The sequence below is a fragment of the Entelurus aequoreus genome, linkage group LG04 (assembly GCF_033978785.1).
Source record: "Entelurus aequoreus isolate RoL-2023_Sb linkage group LG04, RoL_Eaeq_v1.1, whole genome shotgun sequence".
Taxonomy (NCBI): Eukaryota; Metazoa; Chordata; class Actinopteri; order Syngnathiformes; family Syngnathidae; genus Entelurus; species Entelurus aequoreus.
The window spans coordinates 71971948-71995876 of record NC_084734.1 but is presented as its reverse complement, the minus strand read 5'-3'; the positions used below and the strand labels follow the sequence as shown (position 1 = coordinate 71995876).

The window sequence follows — 23929 nt, the reverse complement described above, 5'->3', positions numbered from 1 at the left end:
GCGTTTGACACTTTGAGTGTCTAGAAAAACGCTATATAAATCTAATCCATTATTGATATAATATTTACAATAATTACACAATTTTGTTTCCTGTTTCCTCACTGGAAAAACACACACTATATTGCCAAAACTATTTGGCCACCCATCCAAATGATCAGAATCAGGTGTCCTAATCACTTGGCCCGGCCATAGGTGTATAAAATCAAAGCACTTAGGCATGGAGACTGTTTCTACAAACATTTGTGAAAGAATGGGCCGCGTTAGAAGCTCAGTAATTTCCAGCGTGGAACTGTCACAGGATGCCACCTGTGCAACAAATCCAGTCGTGAAATTACCTCGCTCTTAAATATTCCAAAGTCAACTGTCGGCTTTATTATAAGAAAATGGAAGAGTTTGGGAACAACAGCAACTCAGCCAGCAAGTGGTAGGCCACATAAACTGACGAAGAGGGGTCAGCGGATGTTGAAGGGCATAGTGCAAAGAGGTTGCCGAATTTCTGCACAGTCAGTTGCTACAGAGCTCCAAACTTCAGGTGACCTTCCAATTAGCCCACGTACAGTACGCACAGAGCTTCATGGAATGGGTTTCCATGGCCGAGCAGCTGTATCTAAGCCATACATCACCAAGTCCAATGCAAAGCGTGGGATGCAGTGGTGTAAAGCACGTCGCCACTGGACTCTAGAGCAGTGGAGATGCGTTTTCAGGAGTGATTAATCACATGTTTCTATCTGGCAATCTGATGGATGAGTGTGGGTTTGGAGGTTGCCAGGAAAATGGTACATTTCGGACTGTATTGTGCCGAGTGTGAAATTCGGTGGAGGAGGAATTATGTGCAGGGTTGTTTTTCAGGAGTTGGGCTTGGCCCCTTGGTTCCAGTGAAAGGAAGTTTGAATGCTGCAGGATACCAAAACATTTTGGACAATTCCATGCTCCCAACCTTGTGGGAACAATTTGGAGGGGGCCCTTTCCTCTTCCAACATGACTGTGCACCAGTGCACAAAGCAAGGTACATAAAAACCTGGATGACAGTGTCTGGTGTGGATGAACTTGACTGGCCTGTACAGAGTCCTGACCTGAACCCGATAGAACACCTTTGGGATGAATTAGAACGGAGACTGAGAGCCAGGCCTTCTCGACCAACACCAGTGCGCATTTGGAAGAATGGTCGAAAATTCCTATAAACACACTGTGCAACCTTGTGGACAGCCTTCCCAGAAGAGTAGAAGCTGTAATAGCTGCAAAAGGTGAACCGACATCATATTGAACCCTATGGGTTAGGAATGGGATGGCACTTCAAGTTCATATGTGAGTCAAGGCAGGTGGCCAAATACTTTTGGAAATATAGTGTATGTTCTGCTTTGTATATTGTATGAATGTCAGCTGAGCGTATAGTTCATATTGCAGTATTATGATGTGGTTGTTTTTTTTATGTACACACAGTAGTTTTATCTCACCTGAAAACGCCTCATGTCTCGAGGGTTCCCTGCATTCTTCAGGCAGTTCTGGTTGCACTTCAAGAAGAACTTAAGGAAGAACCTGCACACATGCACACAGAAAAAAAGAAATAAATTAAAATAGGAACACGTGTCTGTCAGTGAAAGTGTTGTTGGGGGGGGGGGGGAAAGAAACATAAAACAACAAGAAAACAGAATAAAGCAGCCGCAGTGACAGACAGGGCTCACACACACACACACACACTCACACACACACACGCACACACCTCATCCATCACTACTTTATGACAAAAGGCAGTTTTCAATGTAAAAACTGCTCCGGGATATTGAGTAAGATGCTACCTTGTATATCCATCTCGGGGCTGCTGTCACAGCTTGCCATAAACTCACAGGGGCAGACGGGGCCCCTCCCGAACCCGCCCCTCCCTCAAAGCGGCAGCGCCCGGCGACGGAGGTTGTACTATAGCGACTATGCAGCTCCGTGTTGCCATTCCTGCCGCTCTCAATCTCAGTGTGAGAGACCACATCAACAGCACCTGCCATGCATTATTAATAGGCTGAGATGGCAAGTATGGCTGCCCACATCAATACTTAATGAGGGAGGGAGGCGGGTGGGTCGGAGTAGTAAAGGGGGTGGGGGGGGGGGGGCAGCATGGGGGGGCCACCGCAGGCCTGAAAAGCAGAAAAAGGATGGTTGGCAATTTATTCCCGTACACCCCCCCCGCCCCTCCTTCCCTCCAAGCTTATTGCTTGAAGCCTGACAACTTCTTCCTGAACAGATACTACCGTAAATCCTTGCTCCCGCATTGTGCCTCTGACAAATAAATCACATTATCAGATGAATGACTAACATAAGCAGCGTGTTTGCCGACAAACAAACAGGAACCCTCAAAAAAGGCGATTTTTTTTCTTTTTTTTCCCTTCCCTCTACATTTCCTGATCCCGCCCCTCCTCATCCTCCCTTTGAGGTAGCTCAAAGAAGTGCTGACAGCCGAAAGTGCTTACAATACAGATCTCCACCAGCTAGAGAGAGAATCGCTCCTTTGCTCAGCTTTTCTTCCTTACGTCTTATTTTCCGCCCCTCTGTTCATTTATTACGGCGGGGATTCTGCACTGGGCAGCGCCTTTGGAGCCAACTCGCCGTTAGACATAATCCCACGCTGGCAAGCGTGTCACAAATAGCAGGCGTGTCAAGTAAGGCGCGGGAATACACCAAGAATGAGACAAAGATAAATGGACAGAGCAGAGTTCTGTCTCATTTCGAGGGCCGCCCCTTCTCATGCGCGCATTACATGTGTCTGATGTAACTGAAGAAGTCGACAACTTTTAAATGCATGACAGCTGGTTAGCGGTAGACGATGTTCCTTAAGGAGAAACAAACCGAAAACAGCCTCTTATGATCTGAATAACAAAGTGTTTTTTGGCGCTCGCGCACGCAAACCCCCCCAAAAAAAAAAAAAAAACCTTCCTGCTTTGTTTGTGTTGTGATTTACAATCTTGTTGGTGCAAGAAGCTACACTAAAAGTGAAGGAGAAGAAGGGGGGGGGAGATGTGGGAAAAAGAAGAAGTAGAGGGTATGTGAAATCCAAAAGGAGAGACAGACCACCCTACTGTATATTTTAGAAGCTTTGGACCAATAGCTCAATAATTCATGAAGATGAGAGATGTTTTTTTTTCTTTCTCCTTTTCTTTTTAACAGTGGCCACAGGCTGAGGGTCTCCTAACTTCCTTATCAACCAAAGGTCAAAGGGCATCCTCACAGACAGCTGCAGACTACATCCTGTACCTTCCTCTCGGCACCTCCTGTTTAATTCATTGACTCCAATCTTTCCCCCAAGTGTCCTCCTCTTCCTCTGAGGCGTTTATGATGGATACGTGAAAGTAGGAAAGTTAAGGTCACCGGAGTCAGGGGTGACTAAATCATTGGGTTAAATATCAGGTTTGGAAAGAAAAAGTGGAAAAAAGTGAGATGTTGGCAGGATATCACCTGAGACATCATGTGCATGTGCCAAGGCCCCCCCCCCCCCCCCCCCCCCCCCCCCACACACACACACACACATCTCATCCACGCATGGATCATCTGATTCATTATTTACATGACTTAAGGTGCTGGAGTCAGCCGCACAGAAACATGACAAAACTGCCTCATGTTGATTCCTCTGTGCTCTATCTCTGTGCATATTTACATGGATCAACATAGTGAGTGGGTGGTGGGAAGTGGGGGCCGGGGGTGGGGTAAAGGGCAATGCGGGTTGATATGCAATAGCAAAGAGATTATTTTAAGCATTTATGTATAATCTGATTGACAGCTGACCAGTGAATAATGACAGATTGCTAACGATAGCTCATAATTATTTCCCCCGTTTTATTTCATCACATTTTAGATGTGTTGTTGTTCTCCTGACAGGCTGTCAATACAGGTTCATTTTACTGACTCAAGTTTACTAGCGGCAACATTAGGCTTACCTGCACGGTTTGATTAGAATAAACAATGCACTAGCTGTATTTTTTATTTTTACATGGGATATACCAGGGGTGTCAAACTCATTTTAGCTCAGGGGCCGCCTGGAGGAAAATCTGTGCACACGCGGGCCGGACTATTAAAATCGTGGCATTAAAACTAAAAAACAAAGACAACTTCAGATTGTTTTCTTTGTCTTACTTTGGCCAAAAATGGAACAAACACATTCTTCAAATATTACAATAAAAATATAGAATAAAATACCGGCAGCAGTAAAGTCCATGAAGGAAAGAAGAAAGTGAATGAATGTTAATAACTGAATAAATTTACATATGCATAAAAATGTGTTTTCTTTTGTATTATTTTTTAAAATTAATTAAGTAACGTTTATGACATAATTTTTCCAAAACACAATATAGAATGTGAGATATAACAGGATAATGCATACATTTATCATTTGTTTTCAAAACGCTTACAAGAAAGTGGGACCCCAAAAATTGACTGTTGGACCCCGTTTTTATGACTTGATGGGGTCCCTGGGACCCCATTTTGAAAATTCCTAGCGCCAACACTGATGGAGTATTGGTGCGTGCAAAACAGCAGCAGGCGGCTGTGGCCTGCGGGCCGGTTCTAATACTAATCAAATATCATCCCGGGGGCCACGGATCTGTCCCAGGGGCCTTGACTTTGACACCCCTGGTATATACCATATACATGCTGCTAATTAGCATTAGCAATTTTACAAGGCAATTTCGACACCTGCAAATTTGGTAATCAAAACTACAACTAAGATGCACGGTATAATCAAACAGCTGGTGTATAAAAAAAACAACATATAAGAAGACAACACATTATCATTATCAGCTCAGTTTTAAATGTTAGATTTATAAAAAGAGACTTCATTATTAAACACATTAACATTCATGACCACATGATACCAAAAAGTACCGAAAATTGGTACTGCTGAGTAAAGATCGATTCCCGGGTACCGGGAATAGGTGCCGTATCGGTTAAAATGTGGACGATACCCATCCCTGATTATAATTTACACTGGTAAATTTTATTGTGCACTTGTGTGGCAGTTCACATTGTTCAATGTTGCTGCAAAAAATCCATACAGATTTCCTCGTGTTCCTCAAGATGATGTTACTCAGCTCACTTGACTGAAAAAGTGCAGATGATCCCAATGACATGTTCTGTTGTATCTGATCTAGTAATGACCCAAAACAGGTGTCGGGCAACCTGCGCCTCCTTGTTGTCGCACCCTTTAGAGATTCTTTTTGGAACACCTAAATGTGTGAGACATGCATTCATGCGGAGGAGGGTGGAGTAGCCAAACACTGTACTCAAGTAAGGCTTCGTTTACAAAGTACACCAAATCAGATTTGTTTGCCATCATGTGACACAGATAGGATATTTTTTTGCCTGTCAAAATGCTCCAAAGTGCTTGAAATCTAATATTCCTGCATCAGATTTGGGCCACATCAGGAGGTAGTCCAAATCTGTTGGGAAACGGATCTTTCCAAATGTGACTGTAGTCTAAATGGCAATGCAACCTGTTTGCGACTTTTAAGTCGTTGGTGTGTGGAGCACAATCACTTTCCTTTTTTGCATTGCTCTTGCAGTTGTTTTCTATCCTCTGCCTTTGTCCTGGGCATGACGTTAAAGTGCATCTGGCAGTGGAGGCTCTTCTATGGGGTCTTGGGGCACTAGGAGGTTAACCCCTTAACTACTGTTACCCCAGGTGGCCCTTGGCAAAGGCCTAGTACCTGACTGCCCCCTAGCCAGGGATACGGTGAAGACCTCAATGGCGGAGCAGGCGGAAGACGGTAGATGTAAGAACTACCACAACGGCTGCGATGGCGGAAGAAGGCTGCAGCAGGAAAGGGGCCCCAGTCGTCTTGGACTCAATGCCGCTGGACCCTGACACGATTCTGTCAAGGACCGTGTGGTGACTGTCTGTGCACCAGTCTCCCCACGTTAAATAAAGTCATGCACAGGCATCCTCCATAAAGGGATACACCCATACCAGGAGGATCGTCATACTCGTTCGAGTGACCGCCGATGGTCCTCTGCCTACTTTTTCTAAACAACAGCCACGGCACAAACCCACTAACACGCTGATCTGCGGCATCCATGTTTTCCTGTGTAGTACCGACTTCCTTGTTCATTTACGGAATATGCTGAATTTCCTTTGTTTTCACTTTATCGAACTGCACATGCAAGTGACGTTGGAGCCACACTGGGGCCTGTGCGCGTTTATTCTGGAGTCTTGTAAGGAAATTCAATTACTCTTGAGAACTTGATAATATTTATTTATTCATCCCTACTACGTACTGTGCAAGTTACATTCTTTATATATGCCGTAGATGATGACTCCTTTAGTTTTTCCTTCCTGTCACAAACTTCTCCGTTAGCTCTGTACACGTGTTCCTGCATGTGCATGTCGTACTTATACTGGGTAGAACTGTGCCTGATGATTAGACTGATCACTGCTGCCACCCAGCTGCAGTGTTAATTTTGTTTGCCAAATAATTTTCGTCTTCGTTATCGTCAACGACCTATTTTCCTTTGAAGAAATTAGGACGACAACGAATGAAAACAAAAGCAGTCGAGGAAATTAATGACGAAATGAATTGACAATTTAGTCAACAAATTAAAACGAGACAATATTGTTGACAGAGACAAAATCCAATCAGGTTTAATTTTATGTGGGGGAGAGACGGGTAGAAAAGCGAGGATGGTGTCCAATCAGAACTAGTGTCTTTGTAAGGCACACTATTTTGATTTTTCACCCGTAAATCAATGTAGTATATCTTCTACACCGGGAAGAAAGAGAAACAAAGACACACTACACCTTTGCCACGGTGGCTCAAATGATTCCGGTAAAAATACAACCAACTTGAAGCGCTGTCTGCAGACTAACCATCGGGACAAACACTATTTCGAAATGACTTACACTGTACTGTCTTACTGTACCCATTTTAGATGGTAGAGCAGAAGCAAGACCACTTACTCTATTAATCAAAATAAACGCTGATCTTAAAACAGAGCTCAGCCGAGCTTACCCGCCAATATAACAATTAAGATACCTGCACAACACACTTTAATGATGTCCTCAGCACACTGTTCAGCTATTAATTGCCCCACTTGACAACCCCAAATTGTTATGTTTGTTCGATATACAGTACTGTACAGCACTTTATATTGTGTTCAAAATGTACAAAATATTTTACTCAAATATGGACTTTTGTCGAGACTGGAACCCATCAATTAGAATAACACATAATGTTGGATATAGAGAACATACAAACCCTTTATATATTAAATCACAAATATTGAAATTCAATGATTTGGTGCATTTGCAAGCAGCTAAAATTATGTATAAAGCAAACTATAACCTGCTACACAAGAATGTACAACAATTCTTCTCAACAAAAGAAGAGAAATATAACCTTAGAGGAAAATCTCATTAAAAACATTTGTATGCTCGTACAACACTTAAAACCTTTAGCATATGTGTATATGGAATTGAATTATGGAATGGATTAACTAAAGAAATCAAAGAAAGCACCAATATGATTCAGTTTAAGAGACTGTTCAAACTACACGTCTTCACAAAGTACACAGAACAAGAATTATAATGAACATTTTGAACTCTTTTTTTTTTTTTGGAGACAAATATTATTTATGTATTTAATATTTGTTTGCTTTATTATGGTATATTATTTATTTATTATTTATTTGTTCACTGTTACAGAGAACAAGGAAATTGGATACAATTGCTATGGTAAGGAAAGGGGTAGGATTAAAAAAGCTCTGCTTCTTCCTACTCCTTTTCAGACGTGCTGTAATGAAACAACTGGAAATGTGTGATGCATTACATTGTATCGTATGCATGTTCAAAATAAACTGAAACTGAACTGACCTGAACTGAACTGAACTGAACTGAAATGATCATTAGAGTTAAAGTTAAAGTGCCAATGATTGTCACACACACACACTAGGTGCAGTAAAATTATCCTCTGCATTTGACCCATCCCCACAGGGGAGCAGTGAGCAGCAGCGGTGGCCACGCCCGGGAATCATTTTGGTGATTTAACCCCCAATTCCAACCCTTGATGCTGAGTGCCAAGCAGGGATGTAATGGGTCCCATTTTTATTGTCTTTGGTATGACTTGGCCGGGGTTTGAACTCACGATCTACCGATCTCAGGGCGGACACTCTAACCACATGTTTACGTTTTTTCTTATAGAGAAATTTGCTTTAATACACAAACTTTTCTATTCATGAAACCTGTTAAAGAACCAATCAGGTTTATCAATCCAGGTTCCACTGGAGCCTCAATTTGGATGAAGTGAACCTTCCCCTCTCCTCTCGGTTTAAACTTTACTTCAGACGCACATAACAAACCGTAGGAAACCTATTAAAAATGGGGTCATGTCAAATTGACACAGGCAGGAGTGCAGGTTAAAAGAACACGTATTAGCATTTCATTCCCACGCATTGCCTACATGCACTATTTCTCATGTGGCCCCCGCACAGACGCTCGTTTTGTCCACCGCCTTACAAATCCCTTGTTTGTGTTCCGCACTCTTGCAGGATTCATGTGGTTTTACCACGTGAACTCCGCTGCTACAAATATTACTACTGCAAAACTGCTGCATGGGCTCATGGATTAAATTAAATAAAACCATCGTGCGCCTCCCCCCTCCCCATAATTACCCTCCACCCCCACTGCCGCCAACTCCCAAATCCAGAAATGGCCGTGGAAGTGAATTTGTGTAAATTACTGCTCGGCCCTTTTGACGGTGCATGGCAAAAACGTGTGCAACAGCGCAAACTGGTGAATTAGACACACACACACACACACATGCGCGCACAGTAGAAGTGTAATGCTGTCGTAATTTAATGATCCCGCACTTTCATCATGAGCTGGCATTATTCGTCACTCCGGAGCAATTAAACAGAAAATCGCCCGCTGCCCATAAAAAACAAAACAAGGAAAGCAATTATAAGCCAACTTTTAAGTAATCCCTGTAGCATGTAAATATTATTACTCTGCAGGAGACACAGAATGTCTATGTGATTAGCACACAGCCGGCGAGCCTCCAAGGGCTGATTGCGTTTAAGTCTCTAATAATTTCCCAACATCAGCCACAAATGAGGAGAACAGTATTCTTCCTTGTCAAATTTAACACAAGGGGGAACTTTTACAACGACGCAGTCGTTCCGCTTGATTCATCTTCTCCCCCTGCTCTCATCGTGTTGCACGTCTTTGTGGCACATTTCTTTATTATTTGCTCCCCTTCTCTCTGCGCCGTCGGTTTTCCTACGATGCTGACACACACTGTAAGAATAGCAATGCCATAACTCAGCCCTCTGCGCCTCTCTCCATCCATTTCTGCCAAACACATCATCTCCACAAGAAAAGCTCTGTATCAGGCGCCTAATATGCTTCATGAGGTGTGTAATTCACTGTGCTCCTGAGGGGAGCCATTTATCTCCAAGGTTAACTAAGTGACACAACAGCACTTCCCCGCGCCTGTTAACCACCGTGGGACATGTTGAACTAATCTCGGCAGGTAGAGGAATGGAACGTCCTCCATCGCAGGCAATTAAGCAAAAAGGGATTGTTCGGGAAGTCGTCCCTAATGAAGTCGCACTGGGTGTAAATATTAGAAAGCAGGATGTAAACGTCAGGACTAAAAGTGACTCACAGAATGTTCTTTCTGTGATTCTGCTTTATACATTTTCTTTTGTCCTCCCCTCGTGTGTCATTTCTCGTATTTCTTCTTGGCTCTGCAACTCTGTACTTCCCTCCTTTCCGCCATGCATCACTGACACTTCAACCGTGAGCTTGCCTGGCTTGTTTTCCCGGTGACCTGTCTCCCTTCCTGCGGTACATATTTAAGCCTGGAAGGGGCACGCACACGCCCGCACACACACACACACAAACAGGAGTGCACGCGCGCACTAATTTAGGGAGATTTATGAGGGGAGCCTTGCACCAGGAGCCACGGAGGCTGACCCCAGGGGTGTAGGGGGCCATTGGATGGGGGAGGGGCTCTGTCTCCGCAGGGGGGGGACATTAATAATCCAGAACCAGGTCTGTCTCAGGGTCTGGCCCTGGGCCTCGGACACTAACAGGACTGCAATGGCCCAGCTTTCATGTATGATATGATAGGATCTAATTATCAGATAGATAGATAGAGAGGGAGAAAGAAATTGATCGCATAATTTGAGTTACGAGCATATGTCTTTTCAGCAATAAAGAGCTGCAATATTGTTACAGAATTGCTTGCTTCTGTCGCTTGTAAGAAAAAAATATAAGTTTTGATTCGACAGTTGACGTGAGTGTTTGAGCGCCGCTCAGAGATCGACACAATCCACTGAAAATATGTCCTCCTTCTTTCAAATTTTCTTGTAATCAGACAATATTTTCTGAATATTTAGATGACATCTTTACCTGCCTGGTTGGCCAGGCCTATAAGAACATCTGATAGGCAACACGTCACAGTGGTCAGATGACCCTTCTGAAGAAGACTGCAGATGACAGTCGAAACAGGTCAGGTAATGATTCCATCTAAATATTGTCTGATTACAAGAAAATTTTAAAGAGTATATGAATAAGAAGACAGGCAACATGGTGGACCAGGGGTTAGTGCGTCTGCCTCACAATACGAAGGTCCTGGGTTTAATCCTGCGCTCGGGATCTTTCTGTGTGGAGTTTGCATGTTCTTCCCGTGACTGCGTGGGTTCCCTCCGAGTACTCCGGCTTCCTCCCACCTCCAAAGACATGCACCTGGGAATAGGTTGATTGGCAACACTAAATTGAACCGAGAGTGTGAATGTGAGTGTGAATGTTGTCTGTCTATCTGTGTTGGCCCTGCGATGAGGTGGCGACTTGTCCAGGGTGTACGCCGCCTTCCGCCCGTGTGCAGCTGAGATAGGCTCCAGCGACCCCCTGCTACCCCGAAAGGGACAAGCAGTAGAAAATAGATGGATGGGATGAATAAGAAGACATAATGAACTTTTTTGAGCAAATATGTCCTCCCTGTCTGCAGCCTACACGGCGAGTCAAGCCCTAGCGTCAGTCCGCATCACGGAAGCTGCAGTCTGCGTCCAAATGATGAACATGCATCCATAAAAATATTGAGAAGCTACCGATGTTGTGTTTGACGTCTTTTAATTTGTTCTGTCTAGTGTTGACTTAACAGACGGGACGGTCCAGCATTACCTTTGTGACACTTGTTGTCAATTCTGACCTGTCCGGTCCGTCACTCAAATACATCAGCGTAGAGCATAAAATTCAAAATAGCCACCCTTTGCTCCGATTACTGCTTTGCACACTCTTGGCATTCTCTCGATGAGCTTCAAGCACACCTGTGAAGTGAAAACCATTTCAGGTGACTACCTCTTGAAGCTCATCGAGAGAATGCCAAGAATGTGCGGAAAAGTAATCAGAGCAAAGGGTGGCAATTTTGAAGAAACTAGAATATAATTCATTCATTCATAGTTTTGATGCCTTCAGTGACAATCTACAATGTAAATAGTCATGAAAATAAAGAAAACGCATTGAATGAGAAGGTATGTCCAAACTTATGGCCTGTACTGTATATCATATATATATATATATATATATATATATATATATATATATATATATATATATATATATATATATATATATATATATATATTGCAGCTGAGATAGGCTCCAGTACCCCCGCGACCCCAAAAGGGAAAATGGATTTGTATGTATATATATATATATATATATATATATATATATATATATATATATATATATATATATATATATACATACATACATATACATACACACATACATTCATATACATATATATATATATATATATATATATATATATATATATATATATATATATATATATATATATATATGCTTTGGAGACCATGCCTTGAAAGACAATAATGTTTGCCTTGGTGCCCTTCCAACTTACATTGGTGCCATAAAATATGAGCCCTCCTTTAAGGCAACTCTTGCCTTGACCTTAAAAAGCTAAAATCCGAGGCCTGCAAATTGAGTATAATTGGTGGATAATAAGCCGACTCGGCAACACTGGACGGAGAAGCAGCGCAATGGAAACACCCCCACGGTAAATGATGTACATAATTATTACAGTATATTAGCCCATAACATTTAAAGTGCATTTTTTTGTATTGATTTTCAAACACTATTTCTTATCTCAGTGTTCGTTTTTCTTTTCAAAATGCATTTTACAGTACATGGATTTATGGATGGGTAAACAGACCAACAGACCAATGTACAGATAATATATACGCTAGATACAGTACTGTAGATAAGACAGGAAACCACACTTTTACTCAAGAAAGGGATTGGGCAACAAAATATAAAGTAAAGCCCATCCCTAATAGATTGATTAGAATGATAGATTGATTAGATGAATAGATTGGTTAAATAGTATATTAGACGGATAGATTGATGCTTTCTTCTTTCAGACATGTAAGTCCTCAAAGTACTGTTGTGCACCTCACTATTGCCCCCATGTCTATCTTAAGTGTCATGATTTATTCAAATAGAACATCTCACTGCGCTGAAAAATTCATTTCCAACTGGTCGCCCCATCCTCCCTGCTCCTCAGTATTTGCTCCGTGTCTGTGCATGTCATGTCAGCTGGATTTGCCCCGTCGTTAAATATTTCTCAGAACAAATGGACCCTGGAGGAGGGAGAGAGACGGCGGGCCTGCGCAGGGGAGAATCCGCACAGCGCCGTCGCCGCTCGGGGAGAAGCCCCACTTGGGAGAGATAGCCGGTCGCCGGTTGCAGAGTCGCAGTGGCAGTCCTATAGCTTGGGGACAGAAGTCCCAGAGACACTTAACAAATTGTGTTTCATCCATTTCATCTGAAAAAGGATCATTCAAAATTCAACTGAAAGAGAGCGATGAAAGACAGGCAGTCAGATTGAGCAACTTGTGGCTGAGTAAGGCCCCGTTTACACTAAGCTGGATAAGGTTATCCAGGGTAAATCACACCTAACCTGTCCACACACAACGATGCCACCGTTTAAGACCACCGCCCCCCTCAGTCCGCCGGCGTAACGTGACCTAATACACATGCGCGGAAAATGCACACGTCATAGTCATCTGCAGTGTTGCTTTGTGTGCAAGTTCTTAAATTTAACTCATCTGAACAACATCCAATGTTGTGGTATTTCAATTATAAATAAATGATAAATGGGTTATACTTGTATAGCGCTTTTCTACCTTCAAGGTACTCAAAGCGCTTTGACACTATTTCCACATTTACCCATTCACACACACATTCACACACTGATGGCGGGAGCTGCCATGCAAGGCGCTAACCAGCAGCCACCAGAGGCAAAGGGTGAAGTGTCTTGCCCAAGGACACAACGGACGTGACTAGGAAGGTAGAAGGTGGGGATTGAACCCCAGTAACCAGCAACACTCCGATTGCTGGCACAGCCACTCTACCAACTTCGCCACGCCGTCCCTGGTATCCAGTGTGCTGTGGGGCCCTATTGTAGTGAATCACACCTGAGCCATCATACATTAATCAAATCTTTATTAGACACGTAAACAATGTGATAAAGAACATTTTACATCAATCAAACTAGGGATCTAGATATCTGGTCAGGACACTCCTCACTCTTTTACCTTCACCTTCATTGTCCATTCGTTTTTGGTGACTTTATATACTCTGGACCTAGACGTTGAGTCTGCGACATACATGGCGGACAATAACTGATACAGTCTGCTTTGCCAGTCCAAAAGCATTCTCCATTTTCTGTAGTTAGTCTTCCCTCGACGACCAGGTAATACAAAGCACACGCTACCTTTTTTATCACATCCACGGGAGCCTGCATTCTCGTTGACTCTCCTTCCACAAATGGACAAAGTTTTTCGGTAAGTAGAATCACAGCTAACCTGGCCGGACATAGGAAAGTTCTCTTGCTGTCTGAGAAGTGTTGTATCCGAAATAGCTGCAATCGCTTTCTCTTAAGGTATTCATGTGTGATTTCCACAAGCGTCTGTACAGACGGAAGGAGAAACACGGGCATGTCTGGATGACTTGACTCCATATTTCCAGTGGATAGCTCCGAGTTACGAAACCGCTTCATTATTAAGCTGGCTGTGGCGCATTCTTTCTGACGTCACTTCCCGTGTGGGGCGCGGTCTTTCTGACTTCACTTCCTCTCCGCCCTCAGTTTGTAAACGATCAATGAGTCCATACAAAGCTAAGTGCCGGAGATTCAAGAAATACATGGCACACTTAGCCGTGTAAAAATTTGTCCGAGTCGGTTTAAGTCCTTAAACGCTGGTTTAGTGTGGCCGAACCGGGGCTTAGGCTAAATAATTATTCGTTTAAGGGGTTAAACGACTTAGCGTAGACATGGCCTAAGGCTGCTACCTGACTGACCTGGGGTTTAGTCGGGGAAAATGCGGCCAAATAAACATCAAACGTGCATTTGTAAGACCGTGTTTCTTGGTATGCCACGAGGAATAAGTGGCTGTCGGAGTGATGGACAAGCTTGGCAGGCGGTGCTGATTGAAACACTTCCTCTGTCGGGCCTGGCCCATTAATCTGATGAAGACAGAGACCAAGCACCAGGCTGAGAGTGTGTGTGTGTGTGTGTGTGTGTGTGTGTTTGGGGGGCGGGGGGAGGTTGTTAGAGGCCTCCTGATCAGAGGAATAATGAAGGGTCCTGGTCCTTCTCACCTCAGAGTCGTTCTGCCAAGCTGAGGCGCTCTGCTACCTTGTCTAACCCAAATGCTGCCCTCGCGGGACTGACCAGTGAATAATGGCCCTGTCATCAGCATGGGTGGACGCCACCACAGAGCCGCAAGGTGTGTGCGACTGTGTGTGTGCGAGTGTGTGTGCTCGTTCACCCTTAATGTCCTCTTCTCTAACTTAGTTGAAGAGCGCATTCACATAGTTGTGATTTAAGCACATGTTAAAGTTAATGCATAATGCAATGACTATATATAGCTTGATAAAGAGCACGGTGTCAACCCGAGACCAGCGCCATACATTGTGGCGATGAATGTGCCGCTTGCAAAACTTCCTTCTTTTTGTTCCATTTAAGCACTGCATTAAATCAAAACTGTGACTGTGACTGCACGCTTGCTCAAGGTTACGTTTGTAAATGCAGTAGGATCAGAAATCTGAAACTTAATTAGTGTGCCGCGTTTGTTCCCGGGTGAAAAGTTGCTCCTCCGACGGGTCTTGAGGGAGGAATATGAAAAGAGAGAGAGTGTGTGTGAGAGTGCAAAGACGGACCGATGCCGAGCAGAGACGTATGGCTCAGCATGGCTTATGTATGTGTGTGTGTGTGTGTGTGTGTGTGTGTGTGTGTGTGTTTTGGCCTTGCGTCCCTCTGTGTTTATCAAACATATTACAGCTCCTTCTCGATTCCTCACCTGCACTCCCCAGCCTGCTACATATGGCCCACCAATCACAAAATAAGGAATCATGCATATATTAGCATAGCTAATGGCCTCCCCTCTCCATTTAATATGCAAATTTGCTGAAACATTACTGAATGCCGTCTGTTCTAAATGAATAAATTTGAATCGCAATTAGAATAATCCTTTATAATTAATGAAAACTGTCAATTTTGGTTCATGAGTAATTTGATTAAAGTGGTGATGGGACACTTATGAAGTTCACGGGGCAGCGAGGAGTGTGAGCGCATACTTGCACGTGCAAACACACAAGTGGCGGCGTGGCGACCAACAGCGGGGGATGCGCCTGCATTATTGACAACGCTGATTAATAAGCTGAAGACACATACGGCGTGGCCTTTTTGCAGTATTTTTTTTCGACCCAACTTTTTTTTCTACGCCAGTGGAGAAACAACAGATCAATCTGACACCTGACAGAAGGAGTTATTGAAAGGCTTTAGCGGCCTCATGGCCCGTCTGTCCAATGTGAGACTGGTCTGATGGACTGTCACACAGGGGGCGCCGCACGCCGTCATTACAAGGTGTTTAAACCTTTCCCGGAGGAGATCACAGGCCAGTAGTGCTGTTTGCTCGCTTTCATTTCTATATTACATGCATTAAGATGTTATGAGGAGAATAAAGAGGGCGAGCTGTGTGTAACTGTTCATCACTATCGCCTTCTTCACCATTAACCCTCTCATGGCGCCGCTGAAGCGCATAATGGTGTCACTTAAAATAGGGTCGGTCAACTGTTCGGCGGCGCGCACACACACCAGCACGCCGGTGTTTGCGCGTTATTGAACACGAGTGAGCGTATTTGCATGGCTTCAACCCAGTAATAATGGTCCAGATAGTGTAGCGCCTCGCAGACTAATTAGTCAAATCACTGAGAAAATAGCAGCCGGCTAATTAATGGGTATTATGGCATTTCAGAAGTCACTGCTCTAATTGGGAGGGAAGTGAGCCTCACATTTCCATACAGCGATACTGGCGGCTTTATCCGTGCTTCTTTCTATCCGTCTGTCCACCTGCTTGGCATGCTGCAGGCTTTTAAAAACAAAAAATAATTATCCAGCTCATGTATCCAAATATACGTACAAAATACATGCATAATGTATGGTTTTTGCAACTGCGGCAACCGACTTCACCCAGCAAGTCAAAAGATCGCTCCACTAAAAATATTTGTAACCTCTAAGTTATTATTGGATGTTTCATGAGTGAGCTGCCGTCATATTGCCTTCGGAGCAAAAGTGCCTGATACGATTGAATGGGCGAGTAATATAATGCATCTGAATAATTCCCCATTTTCCGTGTGTGCCAAAGCCCCTTGACACACATGCATACATGCATGCACATCCCCAATAGGTTCCTCTTAACCCTATCAGACAGTGGGACGATGAAAATAGATTTGCATTCAAATGCCACATGCTCGGTATCAAATATCAAATCAAGTCGCCTGAGAAAGACAGACAGACAGTCAGTCACCTCCCTCCTTTCTCCTCTCAGGGTCCCAGGGAGTCCCGTTCTCCCTCGGACGAGCTCTATCTGGGAGTGACAGGCTGTGGCCGACGCGTGATTGACAGGCAGTTGGGGCTTGGTTTTCCGGCACACACAACTGTCGCTTTCTCACACACATACCCCCTTCACCTCTACCCCCTCCTGCCCATGAACTGCTCTCTGCATCTGCGACAGCCCCCGGGCTTGTGCCCTGCAGGCTGCACAGCGCTCTACATACAAATCACAGTGTCAGTCTTGTGAAAGGGCCCATTTTGACTTTGTCCTTGTAAAGTCAGCCCGCCCCCTCGGTTTTGTGTTCTCCCTCAATTACTTTCCCTCTTATTCTTGCATCCACACGCAGGCAGATGCGTTACTTGCAACAATTGCGCACATTTGCACAGTAGAAATGGCAGATGTATTAGTGAACGCAGTGCTAAAGGACAGCAGGCCCTCAGAGAGGCACAATATAAATACATCAACAACAACACGCACAGACAGTCAAGGCACATTACAACAGGCCAAGACCCGGGGCCTAATCTCACACACTCAGCAAGTACACCTGGTTAATGTTAAGAGGGCAGTTATAGTCAATTACATTCCCATATAACGCATAAACCTCCACCCGGCCTGCGCCGAGGAAGTAATTGGAAACAGGCGCCTGACGCACCAGGGTCTAAGTAAAAAGTCAACTTCCCACCCCTGACTTTGCCATTCACCAGAAGTCCTCCCAGTCCGTGTCTGAAGGCCCGGGGGCAAATGGAGGCGGGGCTGCCATTTGGATATACGGCAGCGAAAAGAGCAGGCGTATATGAAGTCATATGAGGTACAAGAGACCAAGACAAAAAGCAATAGGATGAAGGCTGTTCAGCTGAGGTCCTGCATGGCGAGAAGCTGCAGGCCAAGGTGAAAGGGCGGTCCGTGTGGGTTTTGACGCTGGAGGCAGGGGGGGGGTGACAGCGGTTGTAAGTAGGAGTTTGAGACTGACAGGTGACATTACCCTGCGTCATAGCTGGACGGACAGGGGGACAAGGGGCTCGATGGTTATCCAAGCAGGGAAATGTCACCGTCCAGACGCCACTGTGACACGCACACACGTATACATACAAAGTCCGCACACACACACACATCCAGGACAAAGGAGTCTGGAGTCTTAAAAAAAAAAAAAAAAGGCTGGCTACATTGGGCAAAGATGAAGAGATTACGTTTTTTCCATTTAAAATAGGAAGAGATGAGAATAAAGAGACAACGACAAAGAAATGGGTCAAAGACTGTTACAACCTTGCATTTATTCATAGTATCTGCGTTGCAAACTCTTCGTATTTGTCGCCTTTCAATCTGTCGTCTGCGGTTTTCATTAAAGCCTAACCTCATTTTGGCAAGGCTTATAAAATGTCCATATTGCTGCTCATTCGACCCCATTGATTTAGTGTTTGGTTAAATATTCACGAATGTGGATGCAATTAACATGCTGTTAATGAATAATTGATCGCATCTTAAGCGGCCATAAAACTCATGCATATTAATTATTGAAACAGGAAATATGGGAAAAAAACGACCTTCCTTGTTTTGCCTCAATCAACCTTCTTTCATTTTTCTTTAGTCAGTAAGGCATGCGGAAAGTATTCAAGAGGGAAAAGTGCAGCTTGTGTGTGTGTGCGTGCGTGCATGTGTGTGTGTGTGTGTTGAAGGAGGCAGCAGACAGAATGAGCTATGAACAGTATGCAAATGCTTCACATAAACACCACTTTAACAGCTCTTATATGGCTTTAAGCTGCTCGTCAGTACATCCATTCCGCTCATGCAACATCGATGTACAGTACGTGTTGCACAGCTCACTGGATGACCACTGAAGGAGGTACTGGCAAACAGGTTGGCTAAAGATAGTAAAGAAACGTCTGTTTACTTCTTGATTACGGTAGTTCAGCAATAAGGTTCTCCAATGTTCTTTTGTGAGACCGACAAACATTCCTCCTTTTTTGCAGAAAATTACTCAATACAATGACATACACTAATGTCTAAACCAATCACTGCACAAATGTCGGTCCCATAACAGAAGATTATTGTCAGCACACCTGACATGCGATGCCAATCAAAACAGCAGTACTTACACATTGTAAACAATCGTTCAGATGAATTACCGTGTGACTCTTAGCGGCAAGCACTGACATGTTGGAAACAAGACCTCTGTGTTGTATTAAGATTACCTCACCTCACTCTGATTACCTCACTGATTAACGTGTGTTTGTTACACAGCGTTCTGTGCGTACATTTCTGTCTTCTATCTTTGGTTACACCCAAGCCAACGTTGTTGATACTTATTTGACACATTATTTCACATGTATTTTAACTGATTATTATAATCAATAATTTTTCTTGGCTGACAAAATATTTTTGTGTAAATAATTATGATTGTGAAATGTATTTGCACATAAAATGCCTAATGCTTAAAAAGTGGCTTACTCAGAGTTGACCTTGGTCCCTTCTGCAGTAGTAGTAAGCCACTTCAAGTAGGGCTGCGAATCTTTGGGTGTCCCAAGATTCGATTCAAAATCAATTTTTTTTCGATTCAACGCGATTCTCGATTCAAAAACGATATTTTCTCGATTCAAAATGATTCTCTATTCATTCAATACATAGGATTTCAGCAGGATCTACCCCAATCTGCTGACATGCAAGCAGAGTAGTTTATTTTTGTAAAAAGCTTTTATAATTGTAAAGGACAATGATTTATCAACTGATTGCAATATTGTAAATTCGTTTTAACTATTAAATGAACCAAAAATATGACTTATTTTATCTTTGTGAAAATATTGGACACAGTGTGTTGTCAAGCTTATGAGATGCGATGCAAGTGTAAGCCACTGTGACACTATTGTTCTTTTTTTTTTTTTTTTTTATAAATGTCTAATGATAATGTCAATAAGGGATTTTTAATCACTGCTATGTTGAAATTGTAACTATTATTGATACTGTTGTTGATAATATTCATTTTTGTTTCACTACTTTTGGTTTGTTCTGTGTCGTGTTTGTGTCTCCTCTCAATTGCTCTGTTTATTGCACTTCTGAGTGTTGCTGGGTCGGGTTTGGTTTTGGAATTGGATTGCATTGTTATGTTATTGCTGTGTATTGTTTTGTTGGATTGATTCATTAAAAAAAAAGAAAAAAAAGAAGAAAAAAAACAATAAAATACTTTTTTTATTTTTTAAATGAGAATCGATTCTGAATCGCACAACGTGAGAATCACGATTCGAATTCGAATCAATTTTCTCCCACACCCCTAACTTCAAGGTTACCTCAATTTAAGAGTGCCCCAACCTTAGAGTGTTTTGGGATAAGAGCTGTCTTTCAGCGAATGGTTATGCTTTAAGTTGCAAGCCAAGATTTGAGAAATAAGTGTCCTCGTCATTAGTTGGAGTGTCAAATGTCACAGTGAACCCCGTAAGGTCTGACCAAAACATCTGGTCTTACTCGCTTACATTAGCTTATACCTCGAGATGGATATAACGTTGTTTTTCCAACCATAGGAAAGAACAAAATGAGTGTGAAGGAGAGTGCTGAGAAGAAGTAAATGATATTCATTGAATTAAATACAAACCCCGTTTCCATATGAGTTGGGAAATTGTGTTAGATGTAAATATAAACGGAATACAATGATTTGCAAATCCTTTTCAACCCATATTCAATTGAATGCACTACAAAGACAAGATATTTGATGTTCAAACTCATAAACTTTATTTTTTTTCTGCAAATAATAATGAACTTAGAATTTCATGGCTGCAACACGTGCCAAAGTAGTTGGGAAAGGGCATGTTCACCACTGTTACATGGCCTTTCCTTTTAACAACACTCAGTAAACGTTTGGGAACTGAGGAGACACATTTTTTAAGCTTCTCAGGTGGAATTCTTTCCCATTCTTGCTTGATGTACAGCTTCAGTTGTTCAACAGTCCGGGGGTCTCCGTTGAGGTATTTTAGGCTTCATAATGCGCCACACATTTTCAATGGGAGACAGGTCTGGACTACAGGCAGGCCAGTCTAGTACCCGCACTCTTTTACTATGAAGCCACGTTGATGTAACACGTGGCTTGGCATTGTCTTGCTGAAATAAGCAGGGGCGTCCATGGTAACGTTGCTTGGGTGGCAACATATGTTGCTCCAAAACCTGTATGTACCTTTCAGCATTAATAGCGCCTTCACAGATGTGTAAGTTACCCATGTCTTGGGCACTAATACACCCCCATACCATCACAGATGCTGACTTTTCAACTTTGCGCCTATAACAATCCGGATGGTTCTTTTCCTCTTTGGTCCGGAGGACACGACGTCCACAGTTTCCAAAAACAATTTGAAATGTGGACTCGTCAGACCACAGAACACTTTTCCACTTTGTATCAGTCCATCTTAGATGAGCTCAGGCCCAGCGAAGCTGGCGGCGTTTCTGGGTGTTGTTGATAAACGGTTTTCGCCTTGCATAGGATAGTTTTAACTTGCACTTACAGATGTAGCGACCAACTGTAGTTACTGACAGTGGGTTTCTGAAGTGTTCCTGAGCCCACGTGGTGATATCCTTTACACACTGATGTCGCTTGTTGATGCAGTACAGCCTGAGGGATCGAAGGTCACGGGCTTAGTTGCTTACGTGCAGTGATTTCTCCAGATTCTCTGAACCCTTTGATGATATTACGTACCGTAGATGGTGAAATCCCTAAATTCCTTGCAATAGCTGGTTGAGAAAGGTTTTTCTTAAACTGTTCAACAATTTTCTCACGCATTTGTTGACAAAGTGGTGACCCTCGCCCCATCCTTGTTTGTGAATGACTGAGCATTTCATGGAATCTACTTTTATACCCAATCATGGCACCCACCTGTTCCCAATGTGCCTGTTCACCTGTGGGATGTTCCAAATAAGTGTTTGATGAGCATTCCTCAACTTAATCAGTATTTATTGCCACCTTTCCCAACTTCTTTGTCACGTGTTGCTGGCATCAAATTCTAAAGTTAATGATTATTTGCAAAATAAATGTTTTTTATCAGTTTGAACATTAAATATGTTGTCTTTGTAGCATATTCAACTGAATATGGGTTGAAAATTATTTGCAAATCATTGTATTCCGTTTATATTTACATCTAACACAATTTCCCAACTCATATGGAAACGGGGTTTGTAAATAAATCATCAAATACCTGTGTGTCGCCAACTTGGTGAAGAAATTCAAGCGTATTACTGCTGTTGTGCAACATACTAAAGCAGAATGAGTCGATAACGTCAGCCAAGAATGTTAAAATAATATCTGAACAACGGACATTTATACATAAAATTATGGAAAAGCTGCTGATGGTGTTTTTGATGGAGAATCAACTGGAAGGAGATACTGTACAAGTCTACTCTCGTAGGTAAATGTTGTACATTATTATTACATTACCGTATTTTCCGGACTACAAGGCGCACTTAAAATATTTTTTTCTTCTCAAAACTCGACAGTTACCCTTATAATCCGCCATCTCTTTCGTCACTTATTGCTGGTGTACGAGCAGACGAGCATGTTCGGCGGCACACAATCACAGAGTTCTTACAATCAGACACAGTGTGTAGACAGAAAAGGGAGAACGGATGCATTTTGGCTTAAAAACTAACGATAAAGGTGAAGTTATAACACTGAAACGCCCACCGGAAGAGGTGCTTTAAGACATGGCTAGCTAGCTAGCGGCTAAAGTCCAGCCCCAGTCGGCAGTATTGTAGCTACTTCTAAATCACTAATCCTGGTCTCCATGGCGACAAATAAAGTATGTTTTTTACAAGTATCATCCCTGCAGGACGAGGAATAGCTAAAAATGCTTCACTACACACCGTAGCTCACCGGCGTCAAAATGTAAACAAACGCCATTGGTGGATCTACACCTACTATCCACTGTAATGATACCAAGTACATGAGCGTATCTAGTCGATACTACTATGATTATGTTGATATTTTTTGGCATCACAACATCTTCTTTCGTTTAAAAAAAAAAAAATATTATGTTTATAAACTCAGGAAATATGTCCCTGGACACGTGAGGACTTTGAATATGACCAATGTATGATCCTGTAACTACTTGGTTTGGATTGATACCCAAATTTGTGGTATAATTCAAAACTAATGTAAAGTATCCAAACAACAGAAGAATAAATTATTATTACATTTTAACAGAAGTGTAGACAGAACATGTTTAAAGAGAAATTAAGCAGATATTAACAGTAAATGAACAAGTAGATTAATAATTCCTTTTCTACCACTTGTCCTTAATAATGTTGCCAAAATAATAGAATGGAAAATGACACAATATGTTACTGCATATGTCAGCAGACTAAATAAGGAGCCTTTGTTTGCTTACTTACTACTAAAAGACAAGTTGTCTTATATGTTCACTATTTTATTTAAGGACAAAATTGCAATAAGAAACATATGTTTAATGTACCGTAATATTTTTTGGAAAAAATAAAGCCAATAATGCAATTTTTGTGGTCCCCTTTATTTAGAAAAGTATCGGAAAGTACCGAAAAGTATTGAAATCATTTTGGTACCGGTACCAAAATATTGGTATCGGGACAACACTACTCTGAAGTGTAAGAAAACTAAATATAACAACTGGGCAACATGGTATTCAGTATCAGATCACTGTATGAGGTTGTCCAGGGTGTACACCGCCTTCCGCCCGATTGTAGCTGAGATAGGCTCCAGCGCCCCCCGCGACCCAGAAGGGAATAAGCGGTAGAAAATGGATGGAAGGATGTTATATGTTCAATTAAAAAAGGGGTTTTAATATCAAACAAAGTAATTATCATATGAACACACACAAAATTGGTACCGATATTGACTCCCTAGTAGGACGGCGTGGCGAAGTTGGGAGAGTGGTCGTGCCCGCAACCTAAGGGTTCCTGGTTCGATCCCCACCTTCTACCAACCTAGTCACGTCCGTTGTGTCCTTGAGCAAGACACTTCACCCTTGCTCCTGATGGGTCACGGTTAGCACCCCGAGTGGCAGCTCCCGCCATCTGTGTGTGAATG

General features: G+C 42.7%; 2 protein-coding genes across 8 annotated transcripts in view; one reads left to right on the top strand and one right to left on the bottom strand.

Annotated features, from left to right (window-relative positions):
• LOC133649000 (uncharacterized) overlaps positions 1 to 23929 on the top strand; it is a 1204785-nt gene that overhangs the window by 1071138 nt on the left and 109718 nt on the right. The gene's annotated exons all lie outside the window — the stretch shown is intronic.
• The window catches only part of ebf1a (EBF transcription factor 1a), a 141984-nt gene that overhangs the window by 81493 nt on the left and 36562 nt on the right, over positions 1 to 23929 (bottom strand). For all 7 annotated transcript variants that reach the window (XM_062045656.1, XM_062045658.1, XM_062045657.1 and 4 more), the window contains exon 7: positions 1455 to 1536. In XM_062045656.1, the coding sequence (XP_061901640.1) occupies positions 1455 to 1536 (82 nt within the window). The remainder of the gene's footprint in view (positions 1 to 1454; positions 1537 to 23929) is intronic.